Raw genomic sequence first — 21,080 nt, forward strand, 5'->3', positions numbered from 1 at the left:
TAAAGGGAAAAGGAGAGAAAATGAGTAGGAAATATCAGTGAGGGTGACAGCACATGAGAGACTCCTAACTCTGGGAAACAAACAAGGGGTAGTGGAAAGGAAGGTGGGCAGGGGGTTGGGGTGACTGGGTGACAGGCACTGAGGGGGGTACTTGACGGGATGAGCACTGGGTATTATGCTATATGTTGGCAAACTGAACTCCAATAAAAAAATATACAAAAAAAAAAAAAGATACCACATAAAGAAAAGCCCAGAAGCTTGAAGAAAACCATCCAGGATGAACACTGTGCTGACTACAGTTGAAACAACAGATCCTTTCAGCAAGGATGTTTGAGTTACTATAGCTGAGTTGTTTTGTTTTGTTTTAGATTAACCAATTAAGCCACTCAGTCATCCCTATTTTTCTTTTCTTTTTTTTTTTAGATGAGATGAACTACTGGGAGATCCTTCAGAATAAGGACTGTTGACTGGATGGCACACCAGTAAAGATTTAACAACTGGCTCACTGATAAATGCATAAATATCCACACCTAAGTTTACTGTGAACACTACTGATTAAAGAGGTCAGTAAGCTATGGCCCAGGGGCTTTGTAAATATAATTTTACCTGGTTTTGTAAATGTAATTTTATTATAACATAGCCCGGCTCATTTAATTACATATCACAATTGGGTTATGACTCTTCCTGCTATAGTGGCAGAGTTGAGTAGTTGTGACAGAGACTATAGGGACTTAAATATATACCATCAGAGTCTTTAAGAAAAAAATTTGCCAACTTGACATAAAAGATGTGTAGCAATTTCTAAATACTAAAATAGAAAATATTCTTTCCATAAATTCTATACAGCCAATTGATTCTCATAAAACACTTTTGCTTGACTTTGCTGACCTCTTGTATGAGTAGCCTAGTGATGGTTTCAACTGATGAATACGTAGAGTTTCAACATGAATATGAGTTGACATTTTCACTTACATTAAGCAATAAGGTGAAAGCACTATAATAGATGCATAGGAACTCCACTCATTGGTTAATGATATGAATAACTTCTTTGTTGAATCATGTAATAGTTTCTGAATACTGGAGGGGTATTTATTTTTTTTGTGCTATTCATAGTGAAACTGCTACAAATTTGATGTGCATTTAAATTTAATCTGTATTATTAACATTTTCTCCACCATTTTCTCAAGTCTAGAAAATCAACCAAAAAATAAGTCCTGGGAATTTTCAGGTTTAAGAAGGTGACATAGGAGACTCCAGAACTTACCTCCTCCCACAGACACACTAAATCTAAAACTATATATGAAACAATCACCTCTGAAAGAAATCCAGAAACGAGCTGAACAACTCCTATACATCAGGCAATTGAGGAGAAAAAAAACCTACATCAAAGTGGTAGGAGAGGCTAAGAAGCAATATTGCCATAAGCCCCATCCCCAGTGGGTCAACACACAATCAGGAGGAAACTCAATTCCTAGCTTATCTCTGTGGAGTGAAGGGTATGAACCCCAAATCTGGCACCTCAATTTTTATGACTTTCACCTCAGAGATGGACACACAAAATATCTAATTTTGTAAGCCAATGGGGCTTGCATTCTTGAGACCCACAAAGCTATAGAGAACTAATAGTTCTTAAAGGGCTCATGAAGACTCACGGTGGCTGATATCTAGGGGACTTTGATATCCAACTTATATCAATGGATAGATAATCCCTACATAAAGACATAAGGAAAGATTGTACTGAAACACATCAGACCAGATGGACTTAACACATATTTGCAGAAAATTCCATCCAAAAGCAGAATACATATTCTTCTCAAGCACACATGGAACATTCTCCACAAGAGAGCATTTGTTAGGCCACAAAACAAGTCTTAATAAATTTAAGAAAACCTAAATCATATCAAATATCTTGTCTAACTATAATGCTATGAAACTAAAAATCAATTACAAGAAGACAACGTGAAAATTAACAAATATGTGGATATTAAACATCATTCTCCTGAACAACCAATGGTCAAAGATTAAAAAAAAAAAGGGGAGTTAAAAAATACCTTGAGACAAATGAAAACAAAATGCCACATACTAAAACTTAGGGGATTCAGTATAAGCACTTCTAAGAGGTAAGTTCACAATAATCGATATCTACATTAAGAAACAAGAAAGATCTAAGTGACCTAAACCTTATACCTCAAGGAACTAGGAAAAGAAAAACTAAGCCCAAAACTAGTAAGAGGAAGGAAATAAAGATCAGAGCACAAATAATGAAATAGAAACTAAAACGACAATAGAAGAGATCAATGAAGCCAAGAATTGGTTTTTTGAAAACAGGAACAAATAGGCAAACCTAGCCTCACCAAGGTAGCAAGTCTCACCAAGGAAAGAGAGAGGACTCAAATTAATAAACTGAAAAATAAAAAGAGGAAAATAAATAAAATAAGGCATTACAACTAATACTACAGAATACAAAGGTTCAAAGAGACTTCTATGAACAATTATATACTAAAAGTTGGACAACCTAGAAGAAATGGATTAATTCCTAAAAGAATACAACCTACAAAGACTGAATCATGAAGAAGAAGAAAATCTGAAGAGACTTCCCAGTGGGGGAAGTTCAAAAACTTCCCAATGTAGAAAGGTCCAGGACCAGATGGCTACCTTGATTAATTCTAGCAGACATTTTAAAAAGAATTAATGTCAGTTCTTCTCAGTCTTCCAAAAAATTGAAGAAGAAGGAACAGTCCTAAAATCATTTTACCATGCCAGTGATATCCCAATATCGAAGCCAGACAAGGACACCACAAGAAAGGAAAGTCACAGGCCAACATCTCTCGTGAACACTGAGATAAAAATCTTCAACAAACTTATTAGTGAATTAAACTCAACAGCATATTAAAAGGATCATACACCATGATCCAGGTGGATTTATCCCTGGGATGCAAGGATGGGTCAACATTTGTGTATCAATGTGATACACCACATTAACAAAAATGAAAGATATACACCATAGCATCATCTCAATAGATGCAGAAGCATTTGATAAAATTCAACATTCACGATAAAAATTCTGAACAGCTTTTCAAAAAAGATGGCACTGAAAGCAAATAAAGAAACTTCTGTTCTTCCCAAAGCTGAAGCCAAAGCAAAGGCTTTGAAGCCAAGAAAGCAGTAGTGAAAATCATCTCGCTGTCTCACACACACACACACACACACACACACACACACACACACACGAAGATCCACATGGCACTGACCTTCTGGCAGCCCAAGGCACTGCAGTAAAGAAGGCAGCCCAAATCTCATCAGAAAAGCTTGACCATTATGCCATTACCAGTTCCCCAGAACCACTGAGTCAGCAATGAAGAAGTCAAAAAACAGTAACTCACTAGTGTTTACTGTGGATGTCAAGGCTAACTGGCACCAGAACAAATAAGCTGTGAAGAAGATCTAGAACACTGAAACAGCCAAAGTCGACACCTTTATTAGGCCTGATGGAGAGAAGGTGGCCTATGTTCAGCTGGCTCCAGACTATTATGCTTTCAATGTTGCCAACAAAATGGAGATCACCTAAAGTGAGTCCAGCTAATTATAAATATTTTCGCCATTAGAAAAATGAGTATAGAGGAAGTGTACTTTTACATAATAAAGGCTCTATGTGACAAAGCCACATCACACTCAATGTGGAAGAACTAAAACTTTGCCTATATGACTGAGAACAAGATAAGGATGTCCACTCTTAACACTTTTATTCAACATAGTACTGGAAGTCCTAGCTGTGGCAATTCACCAAGAAAAGAAAAGATATCCAAATTGAAAAGGAAAAAGGAAAACTGTCACTATTTGCAGATGACATGATCTTATATATGAAAAACCCTCAATAAAGCTCCACTTTTATTGATAAAAAAATTCAACCAAGAAGGTAGAAGACCTTTAATCTGAAAACTGTAGAATGTAAGACACTAATAAATACTGAGAAAGATATAAATAATTGGAAACATGTTTCTCTGCTCACGGATTAGAAGAATATCATTACAATGTCCATACTACCTAAAGCAATCTACAGATTCAATGCAATCCTTGTCAAAATTCCAGTGGTAATTTCACAGAATAGAACAACCCTAATATTTATATGGAAGCACAAAAGACCTCAAAGAGCCAAAGCAATCTTGTGCAAGAACAAAGCTGGGGTCATCATGCTCCCCCATTTTAAAGTGTAATACAAAGCTAAAGTATTCAAAACAGTATGGTATTGGCATTAAAATAAACACAGAGATGAATGGAACAGAATATAGAGCCCAGAAATGAACCCCCAAATATGTGGTCAATTAACATATGACAAAGGAACCAAGAATATACAATGGGGAAAGGAGTCTCTTCAATGAATGGTCTGTGAATACTGGACAGCCACATGCAAAGAATGAATCTGGATCATCTTAGACCATTCACAAAAATCACTGAAAAATAGGTTAAAGGCTTATATGTAAGCTCTGAAACCATAAAGCTCCTAGAAGAAGAAAAAAAACAGAATATCAGGATCTTGACACCTGTCTTGGTGATGGTGTTATGGTACCAAAAGCAAAGGTAACAAAAGAAAAACAAACAATTGGGACTACAGCAAACTAAAAAGTTTCTTCACAGCAAAGGAAACCATGAACAGAATGAAAAGGCAACCTACTGAATATTTCCAAGTCATATATGTGATAAGGGATTAACCCCTAAAATTATATAACTCATACAATTCAATCCAAGCAATCTGATTTTTAAATGGGCAGATCTGGATAGACATCTTTCTAAGAATGACATACAGATAACCAACAGGTACATGAAAAGGTGCTCAACATCACCATTCCTTAGAGAAACAGAAATAAAAACTACTATGAGATATGAATTCTTATTACTTAAAAGACAAAAAAATAACAAGTATTTGAGAGGATGTGGGGGAAAGGGAATACTTTTACACTGTTGGAAATGTAAACTGGTTTAGCCATTATGGAAAATAGTATGGAGATTACTCAAAAAATTAAAAATAGAACTACCATATGATCCAGCAATTCCACTTCTGTTTTTTTATTAGAAAGAAATGAAATCACTTTCTGACAAATTTATGTACCCCCTGTACACTGAGGCATTATATCCAATAGCCAATGTATGTAAACAGCCTATGTGTCCATCAACTGATAAGTGGATAAAGAAAGTGGGAAATACATATACAATTGAATAAAAGAAGGAAATATTCCCACTGGCAACAATATGGATGGACCTTGAGATATTATGACACATGAAATAAGCTAGACAGAGAAAGAAAACCCCATATCACCATATCATCTCACCTATATGTGGAATCTATAAACCAAACCAAACCCCGATCTCCTAGATACAGAGAACAGACTAGCTGCTTAGAAGCAGGAAGTAGGTAAACTGGGTGATGGTGGTCAAAAGAGACAAAGTCCCAGTTATAAAGTAAATAAGGACCGGGGCGTAATGCATGCAAGTTGACTGTAATTAACAATACTGTATTGCTTATTTGAAAATTACTAAGAGATAGATTTTAAATGTTCACAAAAGAAAAAAATATTTTAACTGTGAAGTTAATATATTAACTAAATTTACTGTGGAGATAATTTTGCAGTGCATGCATCAAATCATTATGCTGCACATCTAAAACTATACAATGTTATATGTCAATTCTACCTCAATAGAAAAAAAATGAGCCAATACAGACATACTGTAATCTAGATTAAGCCACAAATATGGATTAAAAGTTTCTGGGTTTTGTCCACTCAAAATAGCTTTCCTGATCATATTTCTCTACAATGAGTTTCTTCGTTCAGAATTTACTATGGGTTCATGTTGTCATAGAATGAACTTCAAGACATAAATAGCTACATATGCATACATAAACATTGCTTGAGAGGGAGGGAAGTGTCCATTCACTGTTTGTCTTCATTGTAATGGTATTAAAAGGAGCATTTAAATAGCAAACTAAAAAGGTTTTGCCTAAACATAAAAAAGATGTCCTGATTTGTAGTGTTTGCTGATTCCCCCGGTCTAAACATACTCCCAGTCTGGCTGTTTGAAGCTACCAACATGATGTCACTGACCGGGGCAGCTCCGCTCCATATGGTATCTCTGTCACACAGATGAAACAAACATAAATGACCTCCAGAATATAGGTCATAACATAATGTAGTAACATATTGAAGAAGTTCTAGATTTTGAATACTTATTAGTTTTGAAAAAATGAACTTCGTGCTTCTATAATTTAAATTTTTAATAATGGGTGGTTTAACAACTTTCCCACACAGAAAATTAAACCACCAGCTCTACTGAGCTTGTATGAGCTGGTGCCAGTACACCTCTAATTGGAGGCAGAGAGCAGACAGGAAGCTAGAGCAAGATAACCAGAAGTTGCAGTGGGGTGAAAAGAAGGGCACAGAGTCAAGAGCTGTTAGGAAGACACAATCTTCACACTGAGTGGGTCCTAGGATTTAGGGGACACAAGAAAGGAAGTGTGCTGAAGGGGGTTCCCTAGTTTAGGGTAAAGGTGACTAGATGGAGGGTCCCATTAGCCACCTGAGGATTTCAGCAGGAGTGGATGCGGGGAGACACACGCGACCTCAGCCTCAATCCGCCTTGTGACTTCCACTGGGCCAGAGCACCTGGGGGCAACTGATGCTCACTGAATGGATGAATGAATGCTCAGCTTAGACCAAGCATGCCCAAAACGGAAAAGTTCTCAATGTGAAGTAAATAATTTCCTTCTGAGGAGTCACCCACTAACTGTTGCTTTGGAAAACAAAAAATTTCCACATAGTGCTAATATCTATAAATTGCATAAAAATATTAAATAAATAAAATCTGTAACAATCAGGTCTAAGATAATGTGAAAGTCTCTTGGGCTCAATTAGTCTAAGTCTGCTCAGGGAGCAGAATCTTCCATAGTCTGAATGACAAATTAATAAAAATGTAGCCTTTAAAATTTCAGCTCAACTGAGGAGGAAAAAAATCCCTTCTCTTCAAGGGCCAACATAGTATCTCCTGGTTAAATCCTAGTGGTCTTAACTGTGTCTATGCCTATTTACTGCCAGTTACCAAAGCTGACTTTCTTAAGTCACACTGGTTCTCTTCATGCCAGCGCCTCCCCCCTCGAGTGGAGCTGGGCTAGCACTGGTGAGAAGGTATGGACAGTTTCACACGGTGGAAAACTTGACTGGCACCTCTGACTTTCCCTTCCCTTTGTTTTTCCCATCTTCCTGTCTGTCCCCAATATGGACTTCTAGCACAGAGGACAGGATGAGTGAACGGATAGTGCAAAGGAACCCCATCACCATGCAGGGCAGACAGCCCCGGCCCTGCGGTCCTGCTGACCACGCGCGGCCAAGCTGCTCTGATAGGGTGAGGTCACCTTGTTTATCTGTCCACGGTGCTCAGTGTAGGTCTGCATGCCAGAACGTTCTAAGTTCACCTTCCTCCTCCTCAGCCAGGTCACCCCCTCAGCTTCAGACCCTTAGGGCCCTTCCTGAAGCCTGTCATGATTGGCCACGTGGCCACCAGCAACACCAGCCATGAAGCTGTGCCTTTCCATTCCTCTGACCCAAGACTTCCCCACACATCACTGCATTCTTGGTGTCCCTGCTTGTCCTTGTTCCCTGCTTTGACCTCCTACTTGTCTGTACCCTCAGACACACAGCAGGTACTCCATTTATGTTTGCTCAGGGTTTGGCAGTTCCAGTGTAATGCTCAGGAAAAACTGTGGTTTTGCAACATCAGAGGCCTTTCTTTAAATAGCTTCATGTAAATATGTTCTAAATCTAAATGGAAAAATTTTGTTTACTTAGCAGCTTTACCAAATACATCAATAAATATTTGGAGCATGTACTGTGAGTATATGTGTACAAACTCTGCATCATGCTAATAGACTAATTATATAAAAATAATTTCTAAATATGAATAGACACTCCAGGGATAACTGAGGTCATGTTTTCAACTGTGGTTCCCTTTTTCTCCAACTTCCTTTTAAGAAGTCAAACTTGGATGTGTGCCTTGGAAGAACATGGAAAATATGAAACAGCACATGAGACCTACTAGCTACACAAAGATCAACACTCTATGTGTAATACTCGTTTGGGAGGACACAGAAGCTTCATCTTTAATTTCCTATGCTCCTGAGCACAAACAGTGGGGTCCCTGCCCCAAGGTGAGCACTGATCCAAACCAGGTGAAGATTAATAGTCCAACAGGTGGGGATCCCTGGGTGGCTCAGTGGTTTGGCTCCTGCCTTTGGCCTGGGGTGCGATCCTGGAGTCCCAGGATCAAGTCCCACGTCGGGCTCCTGGCATGGAGCCTGCTTCTCTCTCTCCTCCTGTGTCTCTGCCTCTCTCTCTCTCTCTCTCTCTCTCTCTCTCTGTCTTTGTCTATCATAAATAAATAAATAAATCTTTAAAAAAAATAGTCCAACAGGTGACACAGAAGAGAAGCATCACTGTCACCTCATGGCAGGTGCAGGGGAGACATGGCTGGCAGGTTCTCAAAGTCTTCTTGAAGAGAGGAGAAATTGGGTTGAATTCTAAAGGACAACAAAGCTGTAAACAGTTGATGCCATTAAAAACATGAGATAGATCTCAAATATTGGGCATTTGGGACAAATTCAAACATTTGTATCACCAGGGACTAGCAATGAGCAGAAATCATCATGTGATTCCTGTGTGCCTGTCTCCCCTTGCTGCCTGCACCATTATATAGAATGCCATGAGCTATTAGACTGTCTTAGTATCAAGGACCTTGTTCAGCCACGCCTGGGAGGAGGAGTCCAAAAATCATGAAACGCTTATAGGTCAAGCCACCTATCAGGATGGAAAGGCTTAGGGGGAACAGAAGTTGGCAAATGTGGAGAGAGCAGAAGCCTTGGGATAGGGAAGAGCAAGGATGGACCATGAGAAGGCCAGTCTGGGGCTGGGAAATGGGAATGGGCCTGGGGGCAGGGGCAGGAAGCTGCCAGTGAGCAAGACACCCAGGGCTCCTGTTGTCCACCCAAGAGCTCTAACAGAGAAAGCTAACTTTCTGCTGCAGTTTGAGAATTCATGAAAGGTGCCCCATATCTCCCCAAATAAAAATGCCCCCTAAAGGTCTGCTCAAGTGCAGATCCTCCTCCCATAATAGAGAAAGCATTCTTAGGGGCCTGGGGAGCAGATCATAGCTTCATCCCACGGGAGGCTGTCTGCTGCTGGCTCACTGGCACAAACTAGACTATGCATGGCTCATTGACCCCTGTCACCTGAACAAGGGAAGTGGGACTCAGGGTAAGATTTGACAGGGGAAGGAAGGGCTAGACCAGTTGCCCAACAGAAATACTCTGTGAGCCACAAATGTAAACCACATGTGCAATTTTAAATTTTCTAGCAGCCTAATTAAAAAGTAGAAACAGGCAAAATTAATTTTAATAATATTTTAGGCACAATATAGGTAAGATACTATCACATGTCATCAATAGAAGAGTACAATACTTTAATGAGATAATTTACATTCTTTTTCATACTAAGTCTCTGAATTTGAGCATGTAGTTTACACCTGGAGCACACCTCTAGCCACATTTCACGACTGGACAGGTGGGTCTAGGGCATAGGCTGGGCATGGCTGGAGGAGAGCTGGGGGTCCTCTGCAATGCGGCGTCCTGAGCAGTGTGGGTCTGGGGCCCCATACTCAGGAGGGGAGGAATGGATGGCCAGGATTTAAAAAAAAAAATTTTCTGACTAAATTGAACCCAGAACAGACCCTATCCATGAACCAGTGACCAGAGCTCATAGTATCAGAGTCTGGCAGCCATTCATCTTGTCCAGTAGCTCTTCAACTTCAGAGTGAGTCAGAATCACATGGAGGGCTTCTTAAAACAGATCGCCTAGGCCCAACCATGGAGTTTCAATTCTGTAGGTATGACTTCACAATTCCAGCAGATTCCTAGGGCTGCTGCTGCTCTGGGGAGCCACACTTGGAGAACCACTGATCTAGATGCATTTCTGGCCAGTGGGTGACCTCTCCAGACAGCTTTTCCTACTGAGTGCTCAGACTGGTTCTATTTGAATATCTCCCTTAGTGATGGACTCAGTCAGTACCCACAAACTTTGTAGAGGCCTTGTCCATTCTAATAATTCTTCCCAATGTTAAGTCTAATCTTATTCCTTAAAACTTCCCACTGTTTTTGCCTTCATCAGGACCCAGGCCCTCCTTCCCCACATGAACCCTTCACGAAACTGAAGACCTGTTCTTTTTCCTTTCTTACTCCCTGCCACTCTATAGCCTTTGTATCTTGTTTTAGGCACTTCTGGCAGGCTTAGTCATATGCATTATTACTGTAGTAGGTTCTATTTTTCCCTAATCTTTATAGTTTCACGATTAAATAGCATACTATAAAAGAAAATATGAATGAACCTCCAAAACTTGATCTCAAAGCAAGTTTCCATCACAGCAAACTTGGACAATTCAGCTCCCATTTCGGCCCCTACTATTCTAAAACAAGTTATATGGGTGAAAGTGCTTTTAAAGTAACGATCCCCAGGTGCGCCTGGGTGGCTCAGTCAGCTAAGCATCCAACTCTTGATTTCAGCTCAGGTTATGATCTCAGGGTCATGAGGTCAAGTCCTGCGTCAAGTCCATGTCAGGCGCACTTAGCGCGGAGTCAGCTTTCTCTCTCCCTCACCACCACCCTCTCTAAACAGATGAATCTTGTAGAAAAATAAAGCAATGACCCCCAAATGTCCATCCCCATGCTGATGTTAGGCTATGACAATGCTCCCATCAGTCTGCAATAGAAAAAAACGTTTTTTTTCCAATAAGCCAAACTTACTCAAGTTCAATAGCTACTCCTTCAGAGATTATGTCCTTCCCTGTTTTTTCATTGCTGAAATAACTTTTCTTCCTGAAATGAGGATGTAGAGGTTGTCAGGGGAATTCCAAAATCAGGTATTTCCCCACTTCCCCACCCCCCGGGTCTGGAAAGCCCTGTGCAAAAGGCAGGTCAGACTGCTGCTCCTATTCCGTTCTCACCTAGGTTTGTCTTGCAACCTTGATTAGCCAGAAAGCAGCGTGCCTCCTCTGAGCCTGGTCACAGACCTTCCTCTGCTGTAACTCGAAGGAACAGGGAATATTTTCTGGAGCTGTTCATGGGTGTCTGTGCTCCCTGACTTCTCTAAAACAAACAACCTCCTCTTACTGGACAGGCAATCTCTACACCTCTCTGAGTCTTCTCCATGGCCTATGAGCCATCCATCCAGGAGAAAAGAGACCAGGTGAGCCAACCAAAGGACACAACACTCCCAGCTGCACTGCCATCCTTTTGCCTGCTGGCTTCCCATAGTCTCTGCCAGGCCCCACGCCTGCCACTGGCATGCTGGCTTTTGGGAGGGCTGTGATCATATGGCTAGCTAGCCAAATTCTCATGGCCAAGGCTTGGAAGAAAAAGCGAGAATGGGGGAAGCACCAAGGGTGGGCACTGTAGGGACACCAGGGCTGAGGCCTCTCTGCTTTGGCTGGCCAGCTTAGCAGAAGCTAGTGTGAAAGCAGGATCCTAGAAGTCTCCTTTCCCTATACGAGCTTGACTCCTGGACCATGGTAGCAGGTCCCTGAAATTCCACTTTGAGTCATGCATTCAGATTTGGATTTAGACCTCATGAAAAGGCAAAAGTCTTACGGGAATAGGTCCTCATGTCTTATTCATATAAACGGGTTGAGACAGGCTCTGCACCAGGGCACAGGGGTGGCAGGAAAGCAAAGGGCCCAAAGAAATGTGTGCATGAAGGGGATCATTGCTGGGATACCAGACAGATTGTCCCCAACCTAGGAAAGGGGGTTGTCCAAAGAGAAAATTATCCTCTAGGAATGGGGCTGGCAAGCTTTTCCTATGAAGGGATAGAGAGTAAGTATCTTAGGCTTTATAGGCCACATAATGTCTGTGGTAACTTCTGTGCCATTGTAGTGGGAAAGCGACCACAACATAACAAAGAGTGGCTATATTCCTCTAAAACTTTCCATATAAAACAGACCATATTTGCCCTGGAGGGTGCAGTTTGTTGCCCCTCATCCTAGAAGACACCTAAAAAAAATTCTAGCCAGTCTCCTTTGGTCCTGCATCTGTGCTTCTCCTGCTCTTGGGTCACACCTCCCCCTGCACTGTACTCTAGGAACATAACCTGTTTATCTGTCTGGAACCCCCACAGCTTCTGGGGCAGAGACCAGCCCTGGCTCCAGCTCATGTGTTTAATATGCATTTGGGGAGCAAGAGTATGCTGTATAAGGGTAGATGCTGTTTACAGCCAACAAACCTCACTGAGCACTTCCAGCCCCTTGGCAACAAGCTACAGGGCTCACACAGGAACGGGGGTCCTTGCTGATGACAAGCACCACCAGAAGATAGCACCCTGGCTTGCAATTTCATTCCTTGTTAAAATGCAAAACCATGGGCGGCTCTTGACGTCAAGGCTAACCTCCAGAAAGCAGCAGGGCCAGAACCGCCTTCAGACAGGCTGCTCCCACCCCCTGGGGAGCCCTTCCCGTCACAGACCCATCACCATTCACTTCAGCCTCCTTAGATGAGGAGGAAAAACACTGTGGCTAGCCAGAGACATAAAAATTCTTTGTTATTGGAAAATCTAAGTGTCTCTCCAGGCCTGTGCTGCACCATTAGGTGACGTCAATGGCTCAGGGTATCCGAGCTCTGCGTTTCCACTCTTCTTAGAACAGCAGCTAATTCACAGCAATAAAGACATTTCTATTTAGAGCATCAGAAAAGAGGTGGCCCTGTGATTTCTGTATCCCCAAGTCATATACGAAGGGATTGCCTCTTTTCTCTGTGAAGCAGAGAGGGTTTGAAAGTGGCAGGAAGCCAGGAACTTGACATTGAATTCCATTCAGGCTAACCAACAGCTGCAGGACTTACTATGCACCCGGCAGGATAGGCTCACAAAGACAAGTGACCCCACCAGAGAGGAGAGGGCAGTTAGGCACACAAAGAGCCATGATAACAGTGCAGGTGATACACAGCAAAGAAGGTACTCAGGGGCTTCAGGAGGGGCATGGCACTTGACATTCCTTGGGATGGACCGTGAAGGATAAGCAGAATTTGGGCTCACATGGTTGCAGGAGTCTGGTGACAAGGAGACTGGGGATCGACTGACTGATAAAGGGAGGAAGGAGGGAGAAGCAAACCTAGGTTGGTAGGCAAAGGCTCTGCTTGATTTTGGACATGGACTGTACTTGGCTCATTTCTGGCATGAGCATGAATGAGCCTAGGTGGGTCTGCACTCTGCATGGTAGCTTCACGGCCCATGATAGGCTGGCTGGCCCTGCTTGGGTTCAGGAGGCTGTCTCTAACGAGCCACCAGGATGTCCTACACCTCTCCCTCCATCTATGTCACCTTTCATGTAGACCTCATCCTTCCCCCCAGAATGTGTGAGCTTGGTTGTTGAGAGAATTTATTTTTTCTATGCAGGTCAATTCCTTTCCTTTCCCAGAGGTCTCCAAGGACTTGCCTTTCTATGTGATGGTGATATTAAATGAAAACTTTCTGATTCTAGATGAAATTCTCAGTGTTGAGAAAGGCATTTTATGTTGTACTAAATCTTAAGAAAAAGCATGATTCCCTTTGCTATTCTAGAATATTTTGCTTGAATAGCCAAATCAATCTTGAAGAATAATAAAGCCAGAGGCATCATGCTCCCTGATTTCTTTTTTTTTTTAAGATTTTATTTATTTATTCATGAGAGACACAGAGGGAGAAAGAGAGAGAGGCAGAGACACAGGCAGAGGGAGAAGCACGCTCCATGCAGGGAGCCTGATGTGGGACTCCATCCTGGGACTCTGGGATCACACCCCTAGCCAAAGGCAGACACTCAACCACTGAGCCACCTAGGCGTCCCCATGATCCCTGATTTTAAACTACACCACAAAGCTATAGTAATCCAAACAGTATGGTGTTAGCATAAAAACATACACCATAGATCAATGGACCAGAATAGAGAGCCCAGAAATAAACCCAGATATATATGGTCAATTAATTTATAAGAAGCCAACAATATACAATGGAGAAGGTATAGTCTGTTCAATAAATGGTACTGGGCAAACTTGACAGTCACATGCCAAAGAATGAAACTGAGCGGTTATCTTAGAATATATATAAAACTCAACTCAAAATGGGTGAAATATTTGAACATATGTAATATTTTAAAAAATTAAACTCCAAGAAGAAAATACAGAGGCTAAGCTCCCTGATATCAGTCTTGGCTATGATTTTTTGGACAGGACACAAAAGCAAATGCAAAAGAAAGATAAATAAACAATTGAGACTACAAAGTTAAAAAGTTTCTGCGCATCAAGGGAAACCATCAACAAAGCAAAAAGGCAACCTATCAAATGGGAGAAAATATTTGCAAATTATATCAGGTTAAGCGTTAATAGTCAAAATATATAGAGAACTCCCATAACTCAATAGCAAAACAAAAAAAAATCTGACTCAAAAATAGGCAGAAGATCTGAATAGACACTTTTTCAAAGAAGAATTAAAAATGGCTAGGAGGTACACGCAAAAACATTCAACATCACTAGTCATCAGGACAATATAAATCAAAAACACAAGGAGTTATTGACTCACCGTTGTTAGAATGGCTAGTATCAAAAAGATACGAAATGACAAGTGTGGGCTAAGATGCAGAGAAAAAGGAACCCCTATGCACTGTTGGTAGGAATGTATACTGGCACAGGCACTATGGAGGTTCTTCAAAAAATTAAAAATGGAACTACCATATGTTATAGCAATTTACTCCTGGACATTTATCCAAGGGAAATGAAAACACTAACTTGAAAGAATATATGCATTCCTATGTTCACTACACCGTGGTTTACAATAGCCAAGGCAGAAACAACCTGTGTCCACTGATGGATGAATGGATAAAGAAAACGTGGAATATATATACAATGGAGTATTATTAGCCATCAGAAAGAAGGAAACTTGCTATTTGCTGCAACATGGATGGACCTTGAGGTCATTGTGCTAAGGATAGACAGAGAAAGACAATACCATATTGTATCACTTCCATGCATAGCTGAAAACAAAAAGAACACCAAACATACAGATACAGAGAACAGGCTAGTTGCTAGAGGTGGGGTGAGGGTGAGGGTGGGGGTGAGGGGGGTCAAAAGTACACACTTCCACTTAGGAAATAAATAAGTCATGGGGATATAATGTAGAGCACAGTGACTATTGCTAACACTGTAATGTAAACTTGAGAGTTGCTAAGAGAATAGGCTTCAAAAGATCTCATCACAAGAAAAAATTTTGTAATTATGTCTGGTGATACATGTTAACCTGACTTTTGTGTAATCATTTTACAATATTTACTAGTATCAAATCATTATTAAAAAAAAAAGGTATGGGGACATGGGTACCTCTGATGGGCTGAGACACCAGCTGAAAGTCCTGCACAGCTCACTGTACCCAGGCCCACCTTCCCATGGGAGCTGCATACTCAAGGCAGAGGGCGGGGGGCAGTTTCTCTCATTGCCTGGCCAGCCTCCACCATCTGAGCCCACACTTTCCAAGTCCCCAACCTGCTCCCCTAAAATTTATTACGCCCCAAAGACCTTCATATCCTTTCAAGGTATTATCTCTTCTTTTAAAATCTCCATCTACGTCAAAGGCCATATTTTGTATTTTCAAACACAGGTCACCGATAATTATGTTTCTTCACTTACTTTTCAACCAATAAACTTTTAAGTATGAGTGAAAATACACCTAATTCAGTATTAAAAGTATAACTTAAAATACATATGTACCAATATCAATATTTCTCCCTGTGATAAAACTATCTTTAAAAGTTCTTAAGTATAGCAACTTATTGAAATTCTGTTACTCCTGAAGACAAGATTGTAATGTATTGTTGTTGTACATGATATAATGGTACAAACAGCGCTCACAATGTTAATTTTTACTAACTTGAAATGATTGTTTTTGATATGAATTTGTACGCATGAAATGCTCAAATACATATAGGCTTTTCATTTGCTTAAGAAATTAAGATAGAAAAATACAGAACATCTTTGTATGGAAGAAGAATTTTATGGTGTCATAAAATATATTAGTTTTTAGTTGCATAGCCAGAAGCTAAATCATAACTTATGTGCACTACTAATAAAGCAGCAGAAGCTTGTGGGAAATTTTTTTTAACTGTTTGTCAAAGGAGCCTAATTTTGCCATAAACCTCCTAAATGGACAACTACAGTGAGCTATGGAGAAAGACAAGCAGGTAACAGTGGTGAGAATGTAATGCGGGGTCAAGCTGACAAAGCAAAGGAAGGAAACTGAATACCATACCTGCTTATTATTGTCAGTGGTACAACACAGTTTCTTGAGGGAGACAAAATGCCTAATTTTCCTAATAACATAAATTATCAGTTATTAGTGAGTCAGATAGGAGATGATTCAACAAGTCAGCAAATGAAAACATCAACAGAATTTCTTAAAGCAAACCCAGGGTCCATTCTAGGGCAGATTAAAATTTCAAACAAAACCTACTCTACAGAAAACCCATTTTTCATACACAGCCCACATATGCCTTGAGAAGCTGTGCTTCCCTTTTAGTCACAGTTGGCTCAGAAACACTTCCCTAATGGGTATTTCATTTTGCAACATTCCTGAAGCTTGTCTCCTAGCTATCTTCAGCGATAGGACGAAATGCTACTCCTGATAAAATTTGTTTTAATTTTGCTGACACTAATAATTTTACAGCTTATATAAAAAGCAGAAGACTCATTTGGACAATGACTAGATTACCACAGTCGCTGTTCTTACATTAATATTTCATATCCTTTGACGGCATGGTCATCACAATAACGATATTTTTCAGGCAGAGAAAACTCGTCTTATTTCAAGGTTATGGACAGAATCCCAAAACAGCCTACAATCTTGCTCGTGACCACAAGGGAGACCAGAAAAAGACTATCGCTGCCTCAGCCCTGCACAAAAATCACTTCAAGGTAGATTTTCTACTGACGGTGGAGCCAGGAATTCCAGAGAACTCTATGAGATTATATAGGAAGAGCCAAGAGTCTCCTCTGTCTCTCTTCCTTTGATTCAATTTTCTCTGGAAGACTCTGAAGAGAGCATAGAAAATTCTGGTTATTCTGTAATGAGCTTCATTAAACAGGAAGAGGTAAGATTTACCTACTCTTAATAAGAATTTCCTCTGATAGTGCACTGCCTACAAGTGGGAGAAAAATAACACTGTCTAGACAGAAGAACTTCTCTCTTATCTGTAAAATCAGGAAGATCAGAAAAATTCATTCTGACAGAAATTACCAAGCAATACTATCTCCTCTGCCTTGGTTACCTAAGAATTCCGGTCACATACACAGTCAATCTTAGCTCAGGTTTTCTGAGAAGATGGTCTAAGGATGATGATAATACCAATGTGACAGCCATCATGGCACTGAGCACGGACTGCTGGTGGAAATGGTCAAGCCACGGGGATACAGAAGGTCTCTGTCTATGCTCATAACCCTTGTCAGGCCTGCCAGGGCCCCACCACCCAGAGGGAACCTAAATGGCAGAAAATACAAGACAGTGTGGTCTCTGGACCAAGGGTTAACAATTTCAAATCTTAATAAATAAGTAAAATTGGAGAGGAAATGAAATATAGGCATTTTGCTAAATTTACATTGTGTGTGTGTGTGTGTGTGTGTGTGTGTGTGTGTCTGTTAACCACCAATTTGGAAAGAACTCAGGTAGTCATAAGAGTCATAGGCAAGACTCTCCACTCTGGTTACTGGCCTGACAAAACATCACACAACAGTGTATGTCTCTTGTAATCCATGCTATGAAGCTAATGTTGACCTTCAAGCCAGTTTACTAAAGGCTCCTCAGTGACCTCTTGTCTGGGGATCCTGTTTGGCTTTGTAAACCCTCTCACAAAATTTAACTGGGAGAAGGAAAAGAAATTATGTATTTACCTTCTTAAATAGTCTTGTCTGATAATCTGAGATTAAATGAAATCAGATCACCTCAGCCTGTGGTCAAACACCCCTTTCTCTATGTAACAGTGACCTCCAGTGTGCTCTCTGCCTTGTGGAACAAACCCAGAGCCAGCCCGGAGAAAACCACTACAGAGCCAGTGCCTCAAGGAGAGAAGACTGACTTCCAGTGCAGGACTGAGGCCAGTGAGCCCTGATGTTTTGTTGTTTTTATAACAGGGGAAAGCCTAAACACAGAGGTCAGTGGGGATAATGGAACCACAGGTGACCAAGTGAAGGTGGGCAGCTGGGGAGATACTTTGTAAAGCCTATAAACAGGAGAAGAGAAGGGGAGGGGAAGCCATGTCTGGGAGCTGTTGCCAGCTGCGTGGAATTGTCCCCGGCATATACTATGTACAACCCAACCCACCATATTGGTGGGTCTAATGCTTACACTGGCATTTCAATAGGCAAACCCAAATGCCTATTGAACCCTTCTAAAGAAGAAACCCTTCAACTAAAATGGATCAAGAAATTCACTCTCACCCTCCTTGGCCAATCACTGGGGTGATCTTCACATGCTGTTGGATGCTGTCCCCGGATTTCCGTCTGGCATAGTAAACCCCCTGCCACTCCTACATAGACAAAGAGAGCTCTTAAAATCCTTCCATCAAAGCTTACAGCTACTTCTACAGAGGGTCTTGTCAAGTTAAGCAATTAACTTTCAAAACAAAAACACCGCTCTATCATTGCATCCATCGCACCCATTACTACCTAAGACTCGTGGACACCATGCACAAAGACCCCAAAGACCAACATGTCCATCTCCAGACTGGCCTTCCAGTGTCCAAGCTGATGAGTGGGTTGAGTTTCCACTCTCAGTCCTATGGGTGTAGCAGCACCAGGTCAAGGTATTGTTACAGGGTCTCCCTTAAAATCTTCACGGCAACCTCTGAGCTTGATATTATCATCCTTAGTTTATAGATAAGTAAGCCAAGGCTCAGAGATTCTAACTGATTTGCCCACATTAGGAAGTGGAGAATGTGGTTCTAAATTCCTATCTCTTAATTTTTCCTTGAAACCTATCATCTGACTCTCCTACAGAGCATCCTATTAAGACTTCTCTGGGATTAGTCTGGCACCTAGCAATTTCCATCAATCAAGCAAAGGAGAGTATGAACATTCTTGCTGCCTCTGGACCCAGGGAGCCAGCTGGAACAAAGAACCTGGTGTCCTCAAGGGGGATCCTCTGGCACCTCCACTATTTCTAGGAGGGAGGGAATACATCAGAATCTGAATTTTTCTACAGCCTTTTCTTGCCTCCTCTCTCCCAAGGGCAGCTAACTGGTATGTACACTGGGGTCACTCTCCTGGCAAAATTTTTTTAGAGTACTTGATAATGTCCCAATTCCATTTTCAGCTCACTGCTCTTATTTGTAAAATCAATGTTGCCTGTCATATAAACCCAAACTTATTTTATTCCTAAAAAGTGGTCCCCAATTAAAAGAATACAGTACTTATGTAACTACTTCACATCAGAGAAAGCAAGATGAGAGAAATAATCTGAGAAAGCATTCTGCATGCTTAAAAGAAAATGCATCAGGAGGTCCAGCAGTAGGAGCCACACTCCTCCTTTGGAGGGAAGGGCTTGGGGAAAGTTGCTGATGGCCCTGACAGCCCTGCCTTCAGCGGCTGCACAAACTGACATGACAGGGAGAATGAGCTATAGGTCTCTACCTAACTGTGATGAGGAAAGAGAACAGAAAAAGGGAAACTGACCAAGAATTGGGCCCATATGTAAATATTGATATGACATACTTTGAATCACCCCAACACTGGACACACTAAAAACGTGACAGCTGCCTGGGTGGCACTCTGCTCAGAGGTAGGAATGATACTGCAGCGATGACAGGGGGATACAGTCACCCAAAGGATAAACTCTCCTTATGCAAACCCATTAGATTCTGTATCATCCTAAGTACCAGATTCATTTGGTGTCCAAAATTAACCCCAAAATGGACTTACTTTGCAAACCTAAGAGATCTTTCACTTAATTATCCTGTTAGGAAAGAATCTCATCTTAAAGACATGACACCTAGAACTCACAGGGAAAAAAAGGCACCGGGAGGGGTTTGCAGATCTGCCTGTTTCACCCACCTTGCCTTTCTTGATGCACGTGTTGATGGTGTCGAGAAGGTCTGCCCGGTTCTTATCACTTTTGGGCAGCTCGGCGAGCTCTTTCCCCAGCAGCTCGCCTTTGTGGTAGCCCATCATCCTTTCAAAAGCCGGGTTGACATACTGTGAACAGGAGGTGGTTATAGGTCAGGGCAGGTAAGCTGTGCTCCCCCACAAGTGCTTGCTGGCACCCAGAGGAACACACTGGAATATCAATAAGAAGTTCCCTAGATGAGCACTCTCTGATGTGTGACAGCTGGTCCCCCTCACATCACTAAGCCTCCTGGACTAGTTGCCTCACTCCCGAGCAGCAGTGTATTCACTCAGCACACCAGAAGATACTGGAAGAAATTCTTTACCAGGAGAAGAACAAGAAGACCTCGTCTTGTAGAGCCAGCCTCTTGTGGGCCTTATTCATCCTCAATTGCTCATGAAATAAAAAAACTTAAAAAATAAAAAGCAGTTAGAATAAAAATTAATTAGTTCAACAGGTCATGGGCTTGTATTAGTCACATCTCTGCAAGGCAGAGATTTGATCTCTCATGCCTCCTTTCTAATTGCCACTATCTACTAACCAACGCTATGGCTTGGGGCCACTTCCCATCTAACCTCAACGATAAATCTGATTAAACAACTTGGGCAGAAAGCAGCCCTTTCATGCTGGGCACACGTGGGCGTGAGAAGAGGTCCCCTCAGCACATTCCGAGGTGAGCAGACTAACACGTTTCTTTCCAAACTCCTGCCCAGGGCCCTGGAATTCAGAGCTTTTCCCTTGCCTGACTCCTGGCTCCCATCTCCACCCTCCAATTTCTTCTCAAAGAATAATCACCAGATGAGATGCTGAATGAGAGGGGGCAAGACAAAGAACATGGGGCAAATGTGACCGTATGGCCTCTAAGTCATGGATTTCTCTGGA

At 41.4% G+C, this 21,080-nt stretch overlaps 1 protein-coding gene across 10 annotated transcripts in view; it reads right to left on the reverse strand.

Moving 5' to 3' along the window:
• PDE8B (phosphodiesterase 8B) overlaps positions 1 to 21,080 on the reverse strand; it is a 264,038-nt gene that overhangs the window by 80,630 nt on the left and 162,328 nt on the right. For 8 of the 10 annotated variants that reach the window (XM_072736959.1, XM_072736964.1, XM_072736960.1 and 5 more), the window contains 3 exons: positions 20,147 to 20,287; positions 18,536 to 18,624; positions 16,356 to 16,416 (listed from right to left, as the gene is read on the reverse strand). In XM_072736959.1, the coding sequence (XP_072593060.1) occupies positions 16,356 to 16,416; positions 18,536 to 18,624; positions 20,147 to 20,287 (291 nt within the window). The remainder of the gene's footprint in view (positions 1 to 16,355; positions 16,417 to 18,535; positions 18,625 to 20,146; positions 20,288 to 21,080) is intronic. The other 2 variants (XM_072736966.1, XM_072736958.1) reach the window with 1 other exon arrangement.

The sequence above is a fragment of the Vulpes vulpes genome, chromosome 14, assembly GCF_048418805.1.
Source record: "Vulpes vulpes isolate BD-2025 chromosome 14, VulVul3, whole genome shotgun sequence".
Taxonomy (NCBI): domain Eukaryota; kingdom Metazoa; phylum Chordata; class Mammalia; order Carnivora; family Canidae; genus Vulpes; species Vulpes vulpes.